This window comes from Sminthopsis crassicaudata, chromosome 1, assembly GCF_048593235.1.
Source record: "Sminthopsis crassicaudata isolate SCR6 chromosome 1, ASM4859323v1, whole genome shotgun sequence".
Taxonomy (NCBI): Eukaryota; Metazoa; Chordata; class Mammalia; order Dasyuromorphia; family Dasyuridae; genus Sminthopsis; species Sminthopsis crassicaudata.
The window spans coordinates 606785699-606809575 of NC_133617.1; the positions used below are offsets into that span (position 1 = coordinate 606785699).

Genomic DNA, 23877 nt, shown 5'->3' on the forward strand with positions numbered 1-23877 from the left:
GCTCGGCGGGCCTGGAGGAGGAGCCGGGAAGGGCCAGCCTGGTCTTATGTCATCCCGGGAGAGCGAGGGCGCTGGGGCCTCTCTCGCCCGAGGGCACCGGAGGATGCTGCCGAGCCGGCTGGGGGCTCCACGGGGTGGGGGCTTCACAGTGAACCGGTGAAATCTGGCAGGAAAGAACTTTTATCCAACTTTTAAAATCGTCCTCCTCGTCCTCAAAAGGAGTCAGAAAACGGGTGGCCAGTAGATGGCGCTGCAGCAGCTCGAAAGGACCGCTAAAAGGCTACGATAGCGCCTGACTAGCTCGCGGAACCTGGGGAACCGTCCGAGGCCGAGCAGTGCGCCCCCTCCTTTGTTTTGGGATAAGGAAAAGTATAGTATGTTGGCTTCTAGTCCTAGAATTTAGGAGGGGGAAGGCAGGGTGCTGATAAAACAACCAAAACCATATTCCCCCCCCCCCAAAAAAAAAACCCAACATATATATAACATGGCTCGCCATCACGAGGAGGAGCAAGAGAGAAAATCTGGAATTTCAGAGTTTTAAAAACAAACGTTAAAATGGCCTTTCCAGGTAACTGGAAACTTCTTAAAGAGAAAAACCGGCTAGCGTCTTCTCAGTCTCAGCTTTCCACAGAAGAGCCGGGATCGCCCCTCAGGAGTTGGGCAGACGGGCAGATTTTGGGGGGCCTGCTGCAGGCCTGTGCTGCTCCTTCCCCAGGCTCCCAGGGAGGGGGCGCCACACTGGGGCGGGGCGGAGAGCGAGGCCTCGGCAGCCAAGACTTTCGACAGCCCCCAATTTATGCTGGACCCTTGGCCTGCCCGGGAAAGGTGCATGCAACCATCGCAGGCTTTTGTGTGGCTCCGGCCAGTTTGAGCTGAGCAGGGGAGGACGCACGTATTTTGAAAAAGGAAACAAAACTAATGGTGAGAATGTAGAGGAGGAGTGAGAAGTGTTTCCTGAATGGCTGCTACTATAAACTGGCCAAATCATCCTGGAGATCAGGTAGAATTTTGAAAGGCAAATGGGCCTTTGGCTTGCCCCCTCCCACCCCGTATGCTTCCCTATTTCACTGTACTCTCCCGCTCCCCCCGGGATGCTCTTGCAGACCTGCGGCATCCTCGGTGCTGCTCTGTCGTTCCTGCATCCTGCCGGAAGCATTAGATCGGTGGTGTGAAGCTCTGAGACACCTGCGGTTTTAGGATCTTGTGCTGCTCCACCGTCGGAAAACCGTCACGGCTCGTGTTGTCCTTGGAGGACCAAGGACAACACGAGAGTGACGGTTAGACCTGAGTGAAGCAGAACAAAGCTCCCCCAAAGTCCGGAGGAAGGACAAGATTCCTCCTCCTCCTCGTCCTCGTCCTCCTCCTCCTCCTTCTCCTCCTCCTCCTCGTCTTCCTCCTCCTCCTCCTCGTCTTCCTCCTCCTCCTCCTCCTCCTCGTCTTCCTTCTCCTCCTCCTCCTTCTCCTCCTCCTCCTCCTCCTCCTCCTCGTCCTCCTCCTCCTCCTCTTCCTCCTCCTCGTCCTCCTCGTCCTCCTCCTCCTCTTCTTCCTCCTCCTCGTCCTCCTCCTCCTCGTCCTCGTCCTCCTCCTCGTCCTCCTCCTCCTCCTCCTCCTCCTCCTCCTCCTCCTCCTCCTCCTCCTCCTCCTCCTCCTCCTCCTCCTCCTCCTCCTCCTCCTCCTCCTCTTCAGAAAACTGGAATGATCTACTTTTTGTCCTGCCCAAAAGGCAGGCTTACAAGCTAATAATGCTTATATTACATATTTTTATTTGTTTTGCTAAATATTTCCTAATTACATTTTAATATTGTACTTAGGAGTGTGGGACCATTGGGTTTTACACCTCTATTCTAGTCTCTTTCCCCTTCTCTGAATCAAAAACTGACAGTGTTGTGTCCTATTCCTTTAGCACCTTGCAAGACTGTTATCTGGATTCTTGATGACATCATACATAAACACATCCTCAATCTATGTTTCTCCATCCAAGGGAGTTTGCATTTTGTAAAAAGGAATGAGAATTTCATGTTTCTTCCTCCATTGGATTGTTGTTGGGTAGGTGAGGTTTAAACGTTGACTTTTGTAGGCCAGTTGTGGACGTATTTTTGCATAAGAAGATCTCAAAGAGGAGGAAATAAAATTATTTAGGTAACTGCCAACCCCAGCAGCTCGCCTCTTCAAGGATCCCTGAAAATGGGAAGGAAGGAAGCAAGACAGACATTTTGTTGGCCTGGTGACAGCTGCAGCTTGGATTGTTCTTAATGGTTGCACCTGTGAATGCGATACTTTAATGATTTCTCACTCTCTTTTTGTGTCTAGGCAGAGGGAAATTCTTCAGATATTGCTGTTGTACTGTTAGAAGTAGAATAGAGGTAGCAGTATACAGCCTGGTTTTTAAGAGAGAGGTGTTCAGGTACAACATGGCATGGTAAGGCCAGAATAACTTCTATAATTTACAATCCAAACTATTTCTGATGCTCAGAAACGTTCTGAAATTTAGGAGCTACTTTAGTTTCAAATATACCATTTATCAGAATTGTCATATAAAGTTACATTTTACATGGGTGATGAATAAAGAACAGAGGTCCTTAACTTAGGGTCATGACTCTCTTCCTGCCCCCAAGAAGACCATGAACCTTGGAGGGAAAAGAGCTCTTCTTTATTTCAATCTAGTTTTCTTTGTAATCCTAAAGAGTTTATTTTTTGTAGTTAAAAATTCTCTTTTGCGAAGGGGTCTATAGTTTCATTAGGCTGTCAAAGAGACCTCATGACTCAAAAAAGATTTAGAGTTCCTAATATAGTGTCTGGGGACAGACACTGGGGTTGGATACAGAGATTCAGAGAGGGATAAATACCCAGACTCTTGGTTTTACATGGGCGTAGGAAGAGGCCCGTCTTTATTATGAAATAATTATGAAATTAATTGGCTTTCAATCCTAGGTCTTTGATTCATTTAAAAGCATTATTCTGAGAAGAGAAGAACCCATGTAGAGATCTCACCAGGTCCATGGCACAAAACAGATGAGGACCGTCGGTTCCACAGTGTATCTAGGAGCCAGAACCAAATTGACATATAGGAAGAGAAGCCTCAACAAGAGAATATAGGAGATGCAGTTGTGCAGTCAGATCTCTGAAGATGGACAGTGACGGGAGAGTCAGAATTGAATAGGAGGAGAAGAGATAATTAGATTTTGTTTTAGAAAGTGCACAGTGCTGCCAGTGATCTCAGATTGTCTGAAACAAAAATCCCATCTTTTTAATACAATTAGTTTTCTGGAAATGCTATGTAGCTAGGAATCAGGTAACATTTTATTCTCAGGAATTGAAATTGCAGGTCATCCAAGAGGCAATGGAGGGAAATATGCTGGGAATAAATAAATTGCAACATATTGCCAATGAAATCTTGTATATTAGAAATGACTTAAAAAATCCAAGAAAAGTGTGATTGGAAATGAGAGAAGGTTAATTTTGCAGCTGGAATTGAGGGTTTATGATGGAGAGCTCAAGACCTTCACTGGTACCCACAGAATGCTAAGGAACATAGTGTAAGACCTCTGGGACATTGGTTAAATTCTCTGTGAAGGAGTCATAAGGGAATATGGAACAAGAGCCACACAGGATGAGAAATTGTGGGTGTGTTCCAATTTGTACTTTGGCAAAAGCACTCAAACTGATGAGATCATAGATTTACTAAAGCCAAAGTTTAATAACAAATCTTAGTTAATTCACTTTTTGATGCATGGAGATAAACCAAATAACAAACTAGGGGAAAGAACAAAAAGAAAAATCTTCAAGAACAAAATGTATGCGTAGTATGTAACTTCTGGACTGTGATAAGTTGCTTTAACTCAGTTTCTCAAAGCATTAGTGTTTATAATCCACATCTACATCATTTTGTTACACACACCCCCACAAGTGCCATTATTTTTTGACTCAATGAAAATTTATTTAGAACTGAATCGATGAAAATTTATTTAGAACTGACTGCTTAAGATGCTGTGCTAGGCTCTGGTTCTGGTTACAAAAATGAACAATGGTCTTTTCCCTCTTTTTACCAAAAAAAGGAAAACTAGGATTTGTTTCCACTTGAATCATAAGAAGTTGATAATGGTCATTAGGCTTTCCATCATATCTCAGATTTATTTCTTAGGAATATAGTATTCTACCTTATTCATATCTGGTAATTATTTGGCTACCTTGATACATCTCTCAGGGAGAGTCACCAACCACAACTTAATTCTACACTAACATTTGGCATAGGGTGTGCATAAAGTCATTACTCATACTTTTAAAAAAGTATTTTTCTATCTCTCAGGATGAAATGACCCTTGCTTAATAGCTCTGATATTTTACTTTGATGCTTCATTAAGATATGGAGATGATCTTGAATTTTTAAAGACTCTACCAATAATGGATAAACTCTGGAAGGACCTTCCAAAATGGAAATCCAATTTCGATGGTAAACTTCATGTCCATCATCTGAGTACCTATCTAGAAAAGTTCATTATTGTGAGTCTTCCCATAGTTGTGGGAATTGTGACATAAATCACAACTTCTCCATGTACTAATAAATAGTATGTGTTTATTTTTCATAATTTAATTGTGTTGAGACTCTCTGGCTTTTTTGATGGGGATAAGATACTACCTTAAGTTTTGTTTTAATTTATATTTCTTTTATTATTAAAGAGCTTAATTCAATTTTATAAATTTATTAAGTTCCTATATTTAGTTGCAAACAGTGACTACAATGTAAACACAAACATATATACATATATGCACATATATATTCACACATGCATTTCCTGGTTCTGTTTAGTTTCCACTGAATCAATTCATAGAAAATTCTCACACTTTGAATTCTTGATATCCATTGTTTCATATGAAACAGTTATATTTCGTTATATTTCTTTATATTGATATACTACAATTTGTTTGGTCATTCCCTAGGAAGAATTCATGACTTTAGGTATCTATATATAAATATACAAATTACTGATGATATAGAATATAAAATATAAAAATTTATATAAGGAAGTAAATCTGACCCTATAGATATCATTAATAATAAGTCACAATAAAATGTGATTTATGATTGGAATTTGATTATTAGATATGACAGGTTAGATAAATATATATATATATATATATATATATTTATTGAAGAAATCTGAGAACTAGAGAAATGAAGCAATTAAATGAGGGTAAGTATAGTGAAAAAAGAATACTGTGACAAAAGTAATATGCTAGGCCTGAAGGAGAAAATGGATGATAATTGTGGGAAGCATATGTGCATTTAACACAATGATTTTGGCTGACTTCAACTATCTGGATGGCCAAAAATGACTTTGTCATTGTTGTTCATTTGTTTTAGTTATTTCTGAGTTGTCATGACTTCATTTGCGGTTTTCTTGGCAGAGATACTGGAGTAGTTTGCCATTTCCTTCTCCAGCTCATTTAACAGTTGAGGAAACTGAGGCAGGCAGGGTGAATGACTTGCCTGGGATCACACAGCCAGTGGGTGTCTGAGGCTGGCTTTGAGCTCAAGAAGATCAGTCTTCCTGAGTCCAGGCCTGGCACTTTATTCCACTGCACCACCCAGCTGCCTACTCTAGATTTGGGAGCAGTATATTTTTAAAGAATTCAGATAGTATCTAGGTAGGATCTCCAGGTCAAAATTTTTTACAAGGCTTAAAAGTAATAAAATAATATTCTCAAAGGTAGAACTGGGATGACATAAACAACATTGATTTCAATGATACTCAACTACCAAAACCTTTTGCTTCTTGATTTTCTACCAAAGAGAATAACCTTTTTGCCTGGAAAAGGATAGAATAAAGATTTTTTAACAGAGAATTGAAATCTCAGATAAATAAGAAGCTATTAGGAGAATATGAGTTCAGGTCATTGCCATTTGATATACCATATGACAGGATGCTGAAAAAAAAAAGTGTATGTGTATGTCTGGGTGTTTTCAGCTGTGAATAACAAGAGTGGTAGATTATCCACAATCTAGACTTGGCAATTTAGTTGTTATTCTGGGCAAAATTCTAGAATGAAATGTTAAAGAGATGGTTTTTGAATGCTTAGAAAGAAAATCAATGTCAGGAGTATGTCAAAAATCATATCAACTTTTTGTCAGGATTACTGGGTGAATTTCCATAGATGAAATATGCTTTGGTTTGAGCAAAGAACTTGACAGAATCCAGGTAGACAAGTTATAGTAATTGAGATATAGATATTCTTCAGAATTTCTTAAACTTTTCCCACTTGTGACCCTTTTTTTTGTCTGAGAAATTTTTACTTGCTGATAGGTATATAAAATAGGCATGCAAATCAAACATTTACTGGTAATAAATCATAATTTTGTGACCCTCACATTCATTTGTAAGACCCCATATGAGGTTCTGACCCATAGTTTTAGAAGCTAGGGGCTAAATAGGAAAATTAGTTGGATTTAAAACTGTTTGAATAACTGGATTCAGTAATAATTAACAAATTAATGTCACATTAGAGAGTGGTCTCAAATAGTATGTTTTTGTCAATGGTTTTCATCATGCATGACTTTAATTCAGTGATTTGGAGGAAATTTTAGATGTCATATTATCAAATTTATTGATGGATGAGTGTTTTTTTTATCATGTTGAACTTAAAATATATTAGCAGGATAACACAAGTAGAGATGTCCATCCAATTGATAACTGGAATTTCTGGACTGAACCCAAGAGTTGAAGTCTGGGCAGAGAGAAATACTTTGGAATCATCCGCATTGTAGTGATAATTGAAGTTAATTCATTTTTGTGTTTGCCATAGAAGAAGTTCAGAGAGAAAAGAGAAGACAGCTATGAATATAATCTTTATATAGATTGGCTACATTTGGGAAACAAAAAGAACAAGGGATCAGTAAGATAGTCAAGTTGAAGGAAGATGGGAGAAAGCGATCAACAAATGTTGGTTTATAATGAACTGATAAATTTTAATATGGGCAAATTTTCCTGAGAAGAATGGAAAGATCAGTAGGAGAAAAGTATGGGGTATTCTGTTGAAATGGAAGATATGATTCTGAATTCTAGTATTATGGTAGATCACTGATAAGACCTTTAAGGCGAACAGTTAAAGTATTGGAGGTCAGGTAACATTAGTTCAAGATGGATGCTAATAAGGGAGTAGCTTAAGCACAAAGGGAAAGGATAGATTTTTGGCAATGCTGTAAAGGCAAAAATGATACCATTTCACACTGAATTATGGAAATAGCAAAATCAACAATAACTTGTAAATGAACTTGAAGTTTCTTGCAGAGGAGGGAAAACTGTCAGTATTCCCTATTTTAACCTTCATATTTTAGTTTAAAATGTTTTTGAGACACTTTAGTTTTCTCATTTGAATTTAAGATGATATTGAGATAGTTTAAAATTTCTTGTAGTCAGAGGGCCAAGAGAAAGTTTAGAAATCCAATTATATTCTTTCCAGAAAACTACTTGGTTTCCTTACCACTTATGGAGCTGATTTATTACCTTTTATTCAAACATTTACCTGATTGTGGGAGAGAGAGGAGAGAGAAAAAAATAGACATAAAGAGACACAGAGACACACACACAGACAGAGATGTATTTGCTGGAATGATGATTATTAAATATTTTTATGAACAATGTACCAGATGAATTCCATTATAATGAATCATAAACATTCCCTTCCGGGTATGTTCACAACTTTTGGATGGTGGGCCAGCTGGGAGGCGATAGTGGAGAATGTTTTGGATCATCTCTGTTAATTTTATCTCCACAACATGCTCTCGTGGTTCTAGAAAGACTTTAGCATCACTCTTTTGCCTTTCCTGGCATTTCCAGGTTTTTCCCCCACCCACTGAATATGTGTGCCAGATTATTTATCATCAGATATATTTGTTTCCCAGTTGGTTCATTTTGTTATTTCCTGACCTTATTTTTACCCTCTCTCTAGGTTCCTTTCTATTTATTTTTTGGCCATGGTGCTCCAAATTCCTCCCGATTTAGTGTCAATGTAACGTGAACTTTAAAGGTAAACAAGCCAAACAGATTTGCTTAGGGTATCGAGCCATCCGTCCCTTTTCCCTTCTTTGTCTTGTTTTTCTCATCTTCCTCTTCCTCTCTATTAATAAATACTTGAGTCATTCCAAACTATGCGATAGGCATTTCCTCCAAGGGAGATCCTGCATCCAAAGTGTAAAAACACTGCAGAATGAGATGGTATAATCTAGGGGGAAGGAGTGTCCCTCGAGACACTCTCACAACGTAACGTACACAGTGAAGCTGAACAAGCTTTGCGAATGAATTTGAACTGGGAATCCAACTAGCCGACCCTCAGCTAACTCGCCTCACAAAGTTAAATAGGACAGATGTCAAATGCAACCAAGACTAAACATTACAGGTTGCAAAATTATGTTGTGAGTAATGGGGCCTCTGCTCCAACCTCTCCAGGGCCAGGGAAGGCAACAGAGTCATATCATAGAACTGGGCCCCGTGGCTTTCTGCTCATGATGTCCTGGGCAGGCCGGCCGACTCTCATGCAGCCTGAACTCATGCCAGGGTCCCTTCTGCAATGTCCTAACAAGTGGTCCCCCCCACCAGCTTCAGGTCCTGGGGAGGGGAAATACAGACTTCCCTGAAGCAGCTCCCGGACGTTTCCTTTTTTTGCTTTTTCTCACATCAGGTTGGGACTCTGCAACTTTCATCCGGTAATCCTGGCTCAGTCCTTTGGGGCCAATTAAACAGAGCCATTTTATCTTTGTCCTGCCTGATAAAAAAGCATGAAAACAGCTGTGACAACCGCTTTCCCTCCACAAACTTTCTCTTTTTCAGGCTCAACATCTCCAGTTTCTGCATCTGATCCTCACAGGAAAGTTTCAGAAATCCTAAGTTCTGGTTGCCTTCCTCATGCTTGCCAATGCCCTTCTTAAAATGATACGCCGGGATTGGACATAATGCTCCAGATAAGCTCTGATCCCAGGGTGAACAGTGGTCAGTGATTCTTGACACTCTCTCATCTCACCCATAGCTTAAAAAACGTTAATGTTCTTAAAGTTGGGTTGTGCTGTTTATTCTCTAACCTGTTTGTTCTGTAGCCCCCTCAAATCCTATTCGTCCCCCCATCACTCACTGTTTGTTTTAGTTGAAGCAATTGTATCATAATCTGCACCCTTGGCCATATGGACACCTCCCTTTTGTTCCCATCCAGTTGCAGATCCTTGAACTCTGATTTTCCTGAAATCTTGTTTGTTTTTCCATGAGAACTGGACCTCCCCAATATCTTTCCCAGGCTGGAAGGCCCCTTCCAGTTGCTCACTGGAATGGATACTTTGGTTTGCTGTGGGTGCTCCGTATCTGGGGTCTCACCCAGTGGTACCATACTTAACCACTTCAACCCTACTTCAGCTTGGATCTTGCGAGCTTAATCAGCTTACTTCAGATCAGGGATTGCAGGTGGGGGCCACCATGCCCAGTCTGAGATGTCTATTTTTTTAAAAAACAAATCTTTACTTTTTACATTTTTCTTATTTAGTCCAGATTAGTGCCAAGTGGTTCTTGACACTCATTTCCCCCAATCCCCTCCCCTCATTGCCTGAACCAGCAACACCTTGATTTCAAGAAATGTTTATCATTCCATCTCTCCTCCATCCTTTCTCTGGGGTGCTTCTGTCCCCCCACCAAAGCCCGTTTTCTTCTTGTTCTTTCAAGTAGCTAGACTATCTCCTTTTTGCATCCTGTAAAAACACTGAGACCAAGACCACCTGGCCTTTTCATTCTACGTGTAAGTGTTTATATTTAAGTTTCTTTTATTGTCTAAAACTCTGCTCAACTCTGGCTTTCTCAAGAGGAAGGTGAAAGAAAGCCATTTTGCTGAAGATCCATTTCTTTCGCTTATGCTCAGGTCCAAAAGATAAGTTATCCTAGGATGTAAGCCATTTTCCTTTCCTTTTTGGAATATAATAATATTCAAGCCTTTTATTTCTTCTCATCAAAGAGTGTTATTGTTCAGTCATTTTTCAGTGATTTCTGAGTCTTTGTGACCCTATTTGGGATTTTTCTTGGCAAAGGTACTGACTGGAGTGGTCTGCCATTTTCTTCTCTGGCTCATTTATAGATCTTAATTTATAAATTGAGAAATTGAAACAAACTGGGTAACTTACCCAGGGTCACAGCATCTAGTAAGTGGCCAGATTTGAACTCAGAAAGATGAGTCTTCTTGAATCTAGGCTGCTTTTCATTAAAGAATGGTCCTTAATTATTTGAACTAGTGTTTCCTGAAAAATGAACATCTATTTCCTGGAAATTTGCAAAGCCCTCTCCTTTACTCTAAACCTTTGCAATTATAGTTCTGGGCAAGTTAATTTGCCTTCTCTCTTTAAGTATCCAGTGGAGTCTGTTGATTTCCATTGCCCTTAAATTCTATACTATCAGGACATTGTCTTGTATGATTTCCTGAGATATGACCTTAGGTTTCTTATTTTATCATTTTTCTTGTTAATTTCAATCTTCAAAACCAATAACTTTGTACTGTCTAATAACGGTCTAATGCTTTAATATTTCTTGTGGCATCTTTATATATATATATATATTTTTGTATTCTGTCTTTGCTATTCTCATTTTCAGGATCCACTGATTTATCTATTGATTTTCCCACTATCTGTTTTAAACAACTCACTACCTTATTTGATTTTGCATTTTTTTGTTAAGATTTTGTTCCTTATCATTTCCTTTAACACTTTTATTAAACTTTTCAGCCACTCCAGTTTTTGCCTTTTGAATCAGACTGATGGAGGATGGTTGTAATTAGAATAGTATGATTCTCTTTTGAGAATTCTTTTATGATCTTTTATTCCTTAATATTTCTTTCTATATCATTAGGATTTGTTTAATTGCATATTTCTTCAGTCTCTTTATGATGTTTCTTTATCCTGTGGGTTTTTATTTGTAAGGTTTTCTTCTTTTTTTCTTCATTGTTTGGATGTTTTAAAATTTTGTTTGCTATTGTTGTTATTATTATTTTACTGTTTTGGAGGTAATGTAGGAGATGCATATTTAGACATGATTACTAAGCTGGAACTTACTGGAATTCTTGCAAAAAATATTTCAGTGATCCTGGCTCTTTCCTTTAGAGTCAATGCAACAGAACCATTCTATCTTCTACATTGTAGTTTGGCACTTAAATAAATTCATTTGAACAGGTTTGCTTTTTTCCCCCCAGTTATTCCCTATATGGTTTGGGGTTTCATTTATTCCTTGATTTAAAAAAAATCCTTTCCACTTTGTAGATCATTCTCCTCAGTGAGCAAGAAAAAAGCAAAAAAGAGTCAATTTCCTCAGCTCTCCTCAAAGTCCTTGGGGCTTTATTTATTGATCTCTTGGCCTCATCAATTATCTTTAGGGCAGCAGATGGAGGCAGTGACAGCAGCATTAGAATATGGAACGTGGATTTTATTTCAATGGATATATGGTATTTGCCACAAAATTCATTGATAACATTAAAAAAATTTACCCTCGTCCTATATCATTTTCTTTTACTGTTATTCAGTTGTTTCAGGCATGTTTGACTTTTCAAGGCATTCTAGCCCCTATGCCACTTATTGGTATTTTCTGTTTCTTACATTACTGTAATTATCCCCCTCTCCCTTTTCCCTTTCTTTGCCTATTCTTTTCCTATTCTTTGCCATAATTTCTGTCTAATTTATATGAAGCTCATGGTAATGCAGTAATTTCTACATTTCCACATTTTTATTATCATTTGTCATTACTATTATGTAAAGAACATGTATTTTCAGTACAACAGATATTCTCAATAAATATAAAATAACACATGTTGGGTTTAACGACCACCAAAAGTTGCTCCTTGAATACTTTGTGTTCCTTGCAAGGGAACAGAGGAGGAATCCCTTCAGGATGTATGGTAAAAGAGTATAGGAGAATTATGGCTAAAGAAACATTGTTGAGCTTTATACAATTTAAACGTAGGTCCCTAGAAATAATATAGTTGATATGAGGTGTTTTTGAATTCTGGTCATTTAGGACCAACTAATTTATGTTGTTTCAGACATGCTGATCCTTCTTTTAGAAAACATTCTATTTTTTACTTATTTTTGGCAACAATAGGTCACAACTCTTTGTGGTTATGTTGTTCAATAAACAGATGCTGAATCCAATTGATACTAAATATTCTAACTTTAAAAATGACATCATGAAGAGAGAGACCCCTGAGATGCCTGTTGCCAGTACCCCAATTACCACAAGAGGGCAGCAAGTCTCCACTGGAAATTGTGCAAATCACCTTTTTGGGGAGGACCATTATCTTGATGATGAGATGGATGCTTCTGGATCAGAGCTGGAGAGAACACAGGAGAAAGTAACGATGATTCTTGGTAAGAATAAAATATTAGGGTTTAAAAGACAGAGCATCCTATTACTTTCGACCTTGTGTGACCTTGGATAAGACTTGATTTAGGTGGGTCCAAATTTCCTCATCTGTAAAATGGGAAATATTGAACCAGGGGACCTATATAAACTCTTCTAGTGTTCCTAATTTTATTAATCTGTGTCTTGTGGCTCTGAATTTAATGATGTTTTGTTTTTTTTAATTAAATTTACTTTTTTGTTACATTTTAAATTCCAAAGTATCTCCCTCCCTCCACATTTAATGCTATTTCTGTTCTACCCAAATGTATTTATTTTGTCTTTATCTTTCTGGATTTCTATTTCCCTTCCAAAATAAAAATAATAAAAAGCAATTATTAATATATAATTATATATTATATTATATATTATCACATATACTATAAATGTAAATTTAATTACATGTAATTACATACATGTAATTAATTTCAAACAAACAAATAAATAAATAATAAAAATTTCAGCCTGGTATGCAAGTAGAATATAATTTGTTTTGAAAACTTCTCTTAGACTTTCTTTGATATCTAATTTCTTATAATTTACTGTTTTATAAATCATTTTAAAAGAGATGCTTTCAATTTGTTTTGAAATGAGTTTTATTTTATTGTATTATGAACTTCTAACAAGAAGTTAATTTGCTGGTCCTAGGTGGCTGAAGAAAATTATTGATGTTGGAATAATAATGTATCTGTAATTTCTAGTTTATAATTTCTTGGGATAGGGAAAGGGAAGAAAGTACCTGGAAGGTTCTATTCACCATGACTGAGTTATAATTTAAATTGTCCCTATCTATTATGGGCCCCAGGAGGGAGGATAGTTCAGTAGCAGGAAGTACTTAGCCAGGGGACCCTGGGCCCACCATACTATCCTCAAAAAAATTAGACCCAGTCAGGAGAATGGGAAAGAACACTTTTTTTTTTTGGAGATGTACATTGCAATCTAAGGAAAAGAATAAAAAGGGGGAGAGAGAGAGAATGGGAGGAAGGAAAAGGGGAGGGAGGGAGAGAGAGACAGAGAGAGAAGAGACAAAGACAGAGAGAGAGACAGAATAAGAGAGAGAAAGAGAAAAAGAAAGAGACAGGGAAAAGACACAGAGACAGACACACAAATACACAGAGAGAGACACACACAGAGACAACTCTGCTGTTGGGAATCTAGATCATCCTTCTCACACTTCCAGTAGATGCTAGTCCCTGGCATCCCACGTGTCAAGGCCTGGCAGAACAGCATGGACAATTTGTTCTGATAATCACAGTAATGATGGCATGGCTGTAGAGGAAGATGGATGCCAGGAGAGGGGTATGACCACAGTGGTATTCTTGGGATGTTAGCCCAGGCAAGGAAGAGAAGGATGAGGCTGCAGGAGTGGAGGACCAATGTAGGCATCCTGGGTCAAAGCCAAGGTTGCCCGAAGCTTGTTATGGCTCTTGGCTTAAAAGACAACTAAAAATTAAAAGTTTAAAAAATTAATAAAATTCCATATCATAATGATTTTATTTCATTTTATTTTTATATTTTTAAATAATAGCTTTTTATTTTCAAAATATATGCAAAGGTAGTTTTCAACATTTACCCTTGCAAAATCTTTTGTCCCAAATTAGAGTGTCCACATTTTCCATTACAGTATTTGTCTCAGGATAAAGTTCTCAGAAGGCTGCCTTAAAGAAGGATACAGATGCATAAAGAATTGATCAATAGTTTCACTATATACCACGCCACTGTATTATAGCTTCCAGAAATATGTAGGGGAACAGTATTCTGCCCTCATCAAACTTCATCTAAAGTACTATATTCAGTTTTGAGTACCATGACTTAAGAAAGATAATGATAAATTGGAAAGTGTCCAGAGGAGGACAACCAGAATGACTGCATGATAAATGAAGATGGGCTAAAACAAGTAGGTATGTTAACACAGGATAAAAGAGAATAGAATCGGGGTGGGAAGACAATGAGGCATCTTTAGGCTTGATGTCAGAAAAAACTTCCCAACAATCTGAGCTATCCAATAGCAGAATGAACTGCATTGAGGGTGGCAGGTTTTTCCCTCCCTGGAACTCCTCAGTCAATTGTCTGGTATGTAAAGAGTAAGGATTATGGACTACCAGATGGTCTCTTAGTAGAGGATATAATCCGAACTGGGAACTTGGGTTATGATTTGCATAAGTAATGACTGCCAAACAGCTATTATGAATTTGGGAAAAATATCAAATGACCCCAGAGACTCCAGAATCCCAGTGATAATATAAACAAATTCCATGTAATAATGGAAGTTAAGGCCTAATGATAAGCTTATTCATACTTCTTGTGTTTATAGGCATTTAAGGAACATTTTTATTAGATTTGCTAACAAGTCAGGATTTAGAGTTGTATAATTCTTTGGGTGCAATGAAATATTTAGGAAGAGAAACAAATAGTGTTTTACCAATTTTGAAAGAAAAAAGAAAATAAACAATAACAACATTTAAAACACTTCATTTATATACTACTCTAACTTGGAAAGCATTATTTCATATACATATTATTCTAGAGCTGAATGATCGCTGATCTTCTTGGGATGGACATTTTCTCCATCCAGGCAGATACAGCCCATCCATATTCTGAATTAACCCTAATCTATTTTTCCATAAATCCCTCATAGGAAATCTAGTCAGTGTATTAGAGTAAGAATTCTTTACTCTTTTTTTTTAATGTCCTAGGTACCACAGTATGGTAAAGCCATTCTCCCCCTTTTAATTACACTGAAATACAGCTACCAAAATATTTTTTAAAAACAAGCCCATGTTCCCCTGGTTTAGAACCTCTCCTTTTATTTCTTTTATTGTTAAGTGGCTGCCCTGTGTAGGTTTTTGGAGCTCTTGCTCCCCTTCACTTTTTCTGGTTTGCCAGTAAAAATCAAATCTTGTTTTTAGGATCCCCAGGTAATCAATCTTGGAAGACCTGTGGGGTAGCAAACTTGAGAAGAAAGGCTGCTGCTTTAAGGTGCTGGGAAGCACCAACCATCCAGCAGAGAAACTGGCAGAAAAATGCTGACTTGAAAAGTCAGGTAGGTCAGCCCTGTTGATATTGAAGCTCCTCCCCCTGGGAGGAGGGAAGAAGATGCTGCTATTTGAACTCGGGGAATTAATGGAGATCTTTCTAAGTTCTGCCGATTGGCTCCAATTTCTGAGAATTGTGATTGCTGATGTGTAAATAATGAAAATAAGACGTGCTGTGGGCAGGATACCTCATTCAGTTCTTGCCACCAGACTTGACACTTTGGGGACCTCTTACAGGGAGCTGTTAATACATTGCATTGAAGCATCAAAACTAGCTATGATCTTAATGTGAATAAAATGATCACCCTTGATGTTTCATTTTCAAAACAGAAACTAAGTAGGGTAAAAGATAATTTTTAAGTTAGACAAAAGCCTGAATTTAGAAATGAATTTAGGGTTAGATTTAGAGGTGCGTTCCATTCTTACTTTGGGATAAGCATTCTTGTAAATCATCGGAATAAATGAATGAATGAATAAATGAAATCATCTGAAAATAGATATGAATAGTTTGAAATCACTCAAGAAACATCAGTATCCTAAATCAATTCCTTTGTTGTAAGTTTCATCCATTTCAGCTTTTGTGTTTGTTTGTTTGTTTTTTGGTGGTCAAAGTAACATAGGATTTTTAGTAATGGGAGGAACCTCAAAAAATAATTTAGTGCAATGTCCTTACTTTGGAGGTGAAGAAACTGAGGTGAAAGCTCACATAAACTTGTTAGTGATGGAGCTATGACTCAAGCAGGTACCTAGGAGGTACTCCTTCATGTCTCTTTTTGCCTTTCAAATTTCTCTTTCCCCAAGGCTAACCATTCATGCTTCCCCTGCCTGAAAACATTCTTCCTTTCCAAAATTCTTAATAGTTTGTTGTTTAGATTTCTACCATCTCTGGTTTTGTATTATAATTATCTGTGTAAAAGTTGTATCCCCACCTCTATAACCCAGTGAAAGATTTTTTAAAAAAAATCTTTGATTCTCCAGTGCCTGGGACATGGGTGCTTAATGAATATTTGTTATTTGCCAGCTTTTCTAGCACTCAGTTTAATGCTTGCACTATACCATGCTGCCTAAGGGGGCACTGCTGGCCTTGTGTTAATATCTGATCCTCTTTCATATTTTCTGCAAAAGAATAGACCATTGACAGCCTGGCTGCTCTGGGCTTCCTCGTTCTACTGGATAAAAGGACATGAAATTACTGATAGAACTTGTGCTAAACTGTATGGCGTGTGTGTGTGTGTGTGTGTGTGTGTGTGTGTGTGTGTGTGTGTGAACTGAACTTGGAAATGTGGAGCAGGAAGGAATGATAAAGATCCAGAAAAACGCCTCTTCTAGATTGTTGTGAACACATGTGTGGTCTTTCTCTGGTCCTGAAAGGTTGTTTCCTGGTGTCTCCTACTAGATTTTCCACATAAGAGTCTGTACTTACTTTGGAGTCTGTGAAAATTCTAGCAATCTGATTAGCTCTCTGCCAAATTGCTCTCTTAAATGGATTCATATAAGCCATGAATAAAATGTCTAGGAGGGATGTAGAAGGAAGAAATACATTTTATTCAGCAGTAGTTTAGACACTTTTGTGGTTCTCATGGGAGTCAGAAGAAACAGGATTGTGAAATAAATAGCCGGTTAGAGCAACCCTGAACAGCTGGCCAAGAGTTATCTTCATGAACCTTAGGGATTTATAGATACATTGGGAAAACTTTGAATGCCCAAGAAAAAGCATATGTGGAATTGCTAATTGTTTGCCATGACACAGCCCAGTAAATAACATAGAGATTTAACAGAGGCAACTTTCTGCCCCAAGTCTTCTCTGATATAAACAACTAAAAAAAAGTTGTTTCAGGGTCAGAAAAGACACTAGCAAATGGTTTTATTTGTAATTATTTTATTAATGTATCTATCTACTTTTAATCCAAACCAGAAGTGAAAAGTACAAAAATGTCTGCATATCACACTATTATCAGGGAGACAAAAATTTGTTGTTCAGTACATTCATTCATATCTGACTTTTTGTGATCCGATACCCCATACTACCCAAGGGTTTTCTTGCTGGAATGGTTTGCCAGTTCTTTCTCTGGTGGATTAAAGCAAACTGAGATTAAGTGACTTGCCTAGAGTCAGCTAGTAAGTGTAAGTATATGAGACAGTAGTTGAACTCAGGCCTTCTTCACTTCAACCTCAGCCACCTAGTTGTCCCAAAGCATCAAGCTACATTAAAAACTAAGCTTGCTTTGGGTCTCTTGTCCCTGAAAATAATTTTACAAGCCTCAGCTTCCCCATTCATAGACTCTCAGAAATAAAAAGGATTTCTATGGCAATTAAGAACCTTCTGATGAGGTTTAGAATTGGGGTACCCAAATGAAATGAGGGTTCAATTGAGGTCTAGTGGCAAGTTCGGGGTACAGGGAGTCAAATAGAGCTCCCCTGCAACCCCTTTGGATTCGGCACAAGGATACAGAGTTAAATGAGATCTAGTGGCAGCGCAAGAGTCCCCTGTAAAGGAATTTACAGACCTGAAAACCTAGATTGATAAAAGAGGCTTATTATGTTTATTATGGGGTTTGGAAGTAAAGTTAAAGTCTAGTTAGTAAAAGGTGAAGGTAGAGATAAAAGGGCACCGGAAACAGTGTTCCAATGGGAAGAGATCCTTGGCATGCCAGGTGTAAGGCTGCCATGTTTGGGGCCTCTGCAAAGAGAGGGCTTTTATAATATAATAGTCTGACTACAAGCTGAAGGGGGCTTGTGGATGGAGTCCCAGATTGGCTCCTGGCTGGGTTTCAGCCAGGGTTAAAATTTGAATTGAATTTAATGGGTTTTGGGACTGAGCTGTCCCCATCCAGATAACAAAGATGAAACTGTGTGCTTGGTGAGCAGAGTCAAAGGAGGTTTTCTCCTTTAAGGATTTTTTCAGAGTTTTGGAGTTTCCTCTTCACTTCCATCTACCATTCCAGTCTTTTTTTTTCATATGTAAAATGTAATAGGGATCCTAACAGCTAGTTCCATGCAATGGGATGCTTTTAAATGTTTAACAATAAGCTTCTCTTCCCATCCCCCCAAAAGCATTCAGGACACATTTTTCAATTGAACCTGTATTATTAATATTTTCTCCATCATTTTTTTTTAAACTGAAGCAATCAACAGAATGATGAAGCAAGCCCTCATTGTAGCATTTGCTGATTTCTGAGGTGAAAATACACTAAGCATTTAACAAGCTGCTTGAGTGAGCTGGTTTGAGCTGGATCTAGCACATTTCTAGTTCTATGATCTGTGTGCTGGAGAGGTAAAGAAAAAGAGAGAGGTGAAGGAAAAGAGAGGGAGGTGAAGGAAAAGAGGACGAGGTTAGAGAAAAGAGGAAGAGGCGAAGGAAAAAGGAGAGGTGAGGGAAAAGAGGGGAAGGCGAAAGAAAAGAGGGAGAGGTGAAAGAAAAGATGGGGGAAGGTAAAGTAAAAGAGGGAGAAATGAAGAAAAAGAAAAAATTTGAAGTTCCTTCACTGGGACCTAAGGACTTTGAATCAACCCAAAGCCTGGGCACCTCAGCATTAAGCCCCACAGGTGGCCCGTGGTCCTTAGATGGCTTTGCTCTGCTCCATCTCTATTCTAGTCCCACTGGCCTGCTAGCCCTTTCTTGGTTCCCAGTATCATGTCCTGCCTCCAAATCTTACACAAGTGGTCTTTCATGCCTAGAATACCTTTCCTGCTCTATGCTTGCCTCCAGGCACTTTTCAGGTACTATCACCCTAGGCGATTTATTACACAGATATTAACTCTCTTTAAATTACTTTGAGTGTACTTGTTTTTATACATGTTGAGTTCCCCTGGCTGAGAGCAGAACATGTTAGAGCTCAAGTTCGCATCCAGCCTCAGACTCATATTAGCTGTGAGACCCTGGACAAGTCCCTTAACTCTGTTTACCCCAGTTTCCTCATTTGTAAAATAATCTGGAAAAGGAAATGGCTAACCACTCAAATGGGAAAACAGAAACTTGGACGTGGCTGAAGTGACTGAACAGCAACAACAGAACGCTAGAGACTGCTCGTTGGTCTCCCTGCCTCCAGCCTTTCACTGCCTCAATCCATTTCCACTTGGCTTTCAAAATCATCTCCCAAAAGTACAAATTCAATAAACTCCAATGGCTCTTTATTACTTCTAGGATCAAATAAAAAAAACCAAACCAAACCAAAACAAAAACCTTTTGTTTGGCTTTTACATCCCTTAGTAACCCACCCACGCCCTCCTATCTATCCAGTCTTCTTATATCTAAGTTACTGTCTTCTATCTACACTGCTTCCTCTGAAATCCAGTGATTTTTCTTTGCTATTCCGGGTCTCCTAGCTCCTCCAGCCTCTGCACTGTTACTCTAGGAATGTTCTCTCTCCTCATCCCTGCCTCCAGGCTCCTTAACTTCTCAGTGAAAGCCCTACTTCCTGAAAGAAGGCTTTTCTATCCCTTTCACACTAGTGCCTTCCCTCTCTGGATAACCTCTCATTTATCCTGTCCAAAACTTGTCTGCCTGCAGTTTATTTTTTTTTAATTTATTTTTTTACAATAGTTTTTATTTACCAGATATATGCATGGGTAATTTTACAACATTGACAATTGCCAAATCTTTTGTTTTAACTCCTCCCCTCACCCCAGATGGCAGGTTGACAATACATGCTAAATATGTTAAAGTATAAATTAAATAGAATGTATGTATACATGTCCAAACAGTGTTTTGCTGTACAAAAAGAATCGAACTTTGAAATAGTGTACAATTAGCCTGTGAAGGAAATCCAAAATGCAGGCGGACAAAAATAAGAGGGATTGGGAATTCTATGTAGTGGTTCATAGTCATCTCCCAGAGTTCTTTCGCTGGGTGTAGCTGGTTCAGTTCATTACTGCTCTATTGGAACTGATTTGGTTCATCTCATTGTTGAAAATGGCCACATCCCCTAGGATATACTATAAGATATTTAATATGTATGGAAATGCCTGCCATCTAGGGGAGGGGGTGGAGGGAAGGAGGGGAAAAATTTGGAACAGAAGGGAGTACAAGGGATAATGTTGTAAAAAAAAATTACCTATGAATATGTACTGTCAAAGAAAATGTTATAATTATAAAAATTAATAAAAAAGTATGAATCATCCTAACACTGAAAAAAAAAAGAAAAAAAAAAAAAGAAAATGGCCACATCCATCAGAATTGATCATCATATAGTATTGTTGTTGAAGTATATAATGATCTCCTGGTCCTGCTCATTTCACTCACCATCAGTTCATGTAAGTCTCTCCAGGCCTTTCTGAAACCATCCTGCTAGTCATTTCTTACAGAACAATAAGATTCCATAACATTCATATACCACAGTTTATTCAGCCATTCTCCAACTGATGGACATTCACGTAGTTTTCAGTTTCTGGCCACCACAACGAGGGCTGCCACAAACATTCTTGCACATACAGGTCCCTTTTCCTTCTTTAAGATCTCTTTGGGATATAAGCCCAGTAGCAACACCTGCAGTTTATTTTCAACCTGCTACTCCATTAGATTGCAAGCTCCTTGAGATCAGGCATTATCTTTTGCCTTTCTTTATATCCTTGGAGTTTTACCCAGTGCCTGGCATTTAATAGGTGCTTAATAAATGCTTATTTGCCTATGGAGCTGTGTCAGCTTCTAGGTCAAAGGTAATTTTTCCTATCTGAATTTGAATTTTTTAAAGAGAGATTAACCATAGTAGCCCTTACTTTTAATTTTGTTTGAAACTTGTCTAGATTTCCTTTGCTTCTGTTTACTTTTAGAAGTGTTCCACCCTGTTGCTGAACTGCCCAAAGGAGCTCTGGAACATCAGTGGGGAGATGCAGTCCTGTGAGAGACCCAACTGCCTTTGGAAAGGTGTGTATTGAAAAGAGATGCAAAAATGCAAACAAACAAAGAAACAAAAAAACCCAAAACCCAAAAAGCCAACAAAAAAAACCGTGGGGACCTAAGGAGCTTCTTTCGGTCAAGTTGTGGGAATTCTTTTCTTTTGAGTAAAAAAATGGAAAGAGGACCTGAATGCAAATCCTACCTCTTAATACCTCAGTTTTCTCATCATGGACTGGATAACCTCAAGTTCCTTCTAGATCCAGATCTACAATCTTAGTCTTTTTCCTTCATTTTTCTTTTTCTCTTGTCTTTTTTTACTTAACATTATCCTCACTCCTGACTAGTTGATCTAGAGGAGGGGAATCTATTAAGGTGGAGGTGCCGTAAACATAGAAAATTGCATTTTTTTGAGAAAAGCTTTATTTTCATATTCGTAGCAATTAACTTAATACAGAATAGATGTTTAGTGAATATTTGTTGAGTGAATGAATAATGTACTGTATGTTATCGTCATATACATAAACATACAAATATATAGTCAGGAACTTAATATCTGGATCACTGATCCACCTATGAACTACTTTATTCTGAAACTTGTATTCTCTAATGATAACTATCTTCTAGAATTTCTGAGGTCTAAAACATCTTTCTTTTTCTTTTTCTTTTTTTTACAGGATATGTTTTTTTTTTAAATTTTATAATTATAAATTTTTTTGACAGTATATATGCATGAGTAATTTTTTAAAATAACATTATCCATTGTATTCATTTTTCCAAATTTTCCCCTCCCTCCCTCTATTCCTTCCCCTAGATGACAGGCAATCCCATACATTTTACATGTGTTACAATATAATCTAGATACAATATATGTGTGTAAATACCATTTTTTTGTTGCACAATAAGTATTAGATTCCGAAGGTATAAGTAACCTGGGTAGATAGACAGTAGTGCTAACAATTTACATTCACTTCCCAGTGTTCCTTCTCTGGGTGTAGTTATTTCTGTCCATCATTGATCAACTGGAAGTGAATTGGATCTTCTTTATGTTGAAGACATCCACTTCCATCAGAATACATCCTCATACAGCATTGAAGTGTACAGCGATCTTCTGGTTCTATTCATTTCACTCAGCATCAGTTGATGTAAGTTTCTCCAAGACTTTCTGTATTCCTCCTGCTGGTCATTTCTTACAGAGCAATAATATTCCATAACCTTCATATACCATAATTTACCCAACCATTCTCCAATTGATGGGCATCCATTCATCTTCCAGTTTCTAGCTACAACAAAAAGGGCTGCCACAAACATTTTGGCACATACAGGTCCCTTTCCCTTCTTTAGTATTTCTTTGGGATATAAGCCCAATAGTAGCAATGCTGGATCAAAGGGTATGCACAGTTTGGGCATAATTCCAAATTGCTCTGCAGAATGGTTGGATTCTTTCACAACTCCACCAACAATGTATCAGTGTCCCAGTTTTCCCACATCCCCTCCAACATTCATCATTATTTGTTCCTGTCATCTTAGCCAATCTGACAGGTGTGTAGTGGTATCTCAGAGTTGTCTTAATTTGCATTTCTCTGATCAGTAGAGATTTGGAACACTCTTTCATATGAGTGGATATAGTTTCATTTTCATCATCTGAGAATTGTCTGTTCATATCCTTTGACCATTTATCAATTGGAGAATGGTTTGATTTCTTATAAATCAGGGTCAGTTCTCTATATATTTTGGAAATGAGACCTTTATCAGAACCTTTAACTGTAAAAATGTTTTCCCAATTTGTTACTTCCCTTCTAATCTTGTTTGCATTAGTATTGTTTGTACAGAAACTTTTTAGTTTGATGTAATCAAAATCTTCTATTTTGTGATCAATAATGATCTCTAGTTCTCTGGTCATAAATTCCTTCCTCCTCCACAGGTCTGAGAGGTAGACTATTCTCTGTTCCTCTAATCTATTTATGATCTCATTCTTTATGCCTAAATCATGGACCCATTTTGATCTTATCTTGGTATAAGGTGTTAAGTGTGGATCCATATCTAATTTTTGCCATACTAATTTCCAGTTTTCCCAACAGTTTTTTTCAAATAATGAATTTTTATCCCTAATGTTGGTATCTTTGGGTTTGTCAAACACTAGATTGCTATAGATGTACCCTTTTTTGTCCTTTGTAACTAATCAGTTCCACTGGTCGACTGGTCTATTTCTTAGCCAATACCAAATGGCTAAAACATCTTTCTTAAGTGTACAAGAGAATGAGGTTTTGTGAATGCAGATGCATGGAGAAGGAAGGCCACAGCTCTCCCTAAACATGCTTGATATGGCATAGGAATGACAAAGGGGCTGACTTATAATTAGAAACTTTAAGCCTTATGCAAAATTTCAGTTGAAGTCAGTTTCCCTCTTTAGCTGTAAAATAAAGAAGTCTAAGACTTTCTTCAGATCTAGGGCTAGTTGTTAGTAGTTAAACCTATAGGAAAAGGAAAAAGCACTTTTTTTTTTTTCACAAGACCCAGAGGTCATTCTAATAATTCTATTGCATTCTAGTAATGACCTCTCAAGTGTCAGAGTGGCTGAATCTCAGCAACTTCTCAA

General features: G+C 38.0%; 1 protein-coding gene across 7 annotated transcripts in view; it reads left to right on the forward strand.

The window, feature by feature from the left end:
• Positions 1–23877, forward strand: part of CDC20B (cell division cycle 20B) — a 56228-nt gene that overhangs the window by 18264 nt on the left and 14087 nt on the right. For 4 of the 7 annotated variants that reach the window (XM_074282509.1, XM_074282507.1, XM_074282508.1 and 1 more), the window contains exons 3-5: positions 12151–12379; positions 15320–15453; positions 21215–21308. In XM_074282509.1, coding sequence (XP_074138610.1) covers positions 12151–12379; positions 15320–15453; positions 21215–21308 — 457 coding nt within the window. Of the gene's footprint in view, positions 1–73; positions 1278–12150; positions 12380–15319; positions 15454–21214; positions 21309–23877 lie in introns of those variants that run through there. The other 3 variants (XM_074282512.1, XM_074282510.1, XM_074282511.1) reach the window with 3 other exon arrangements.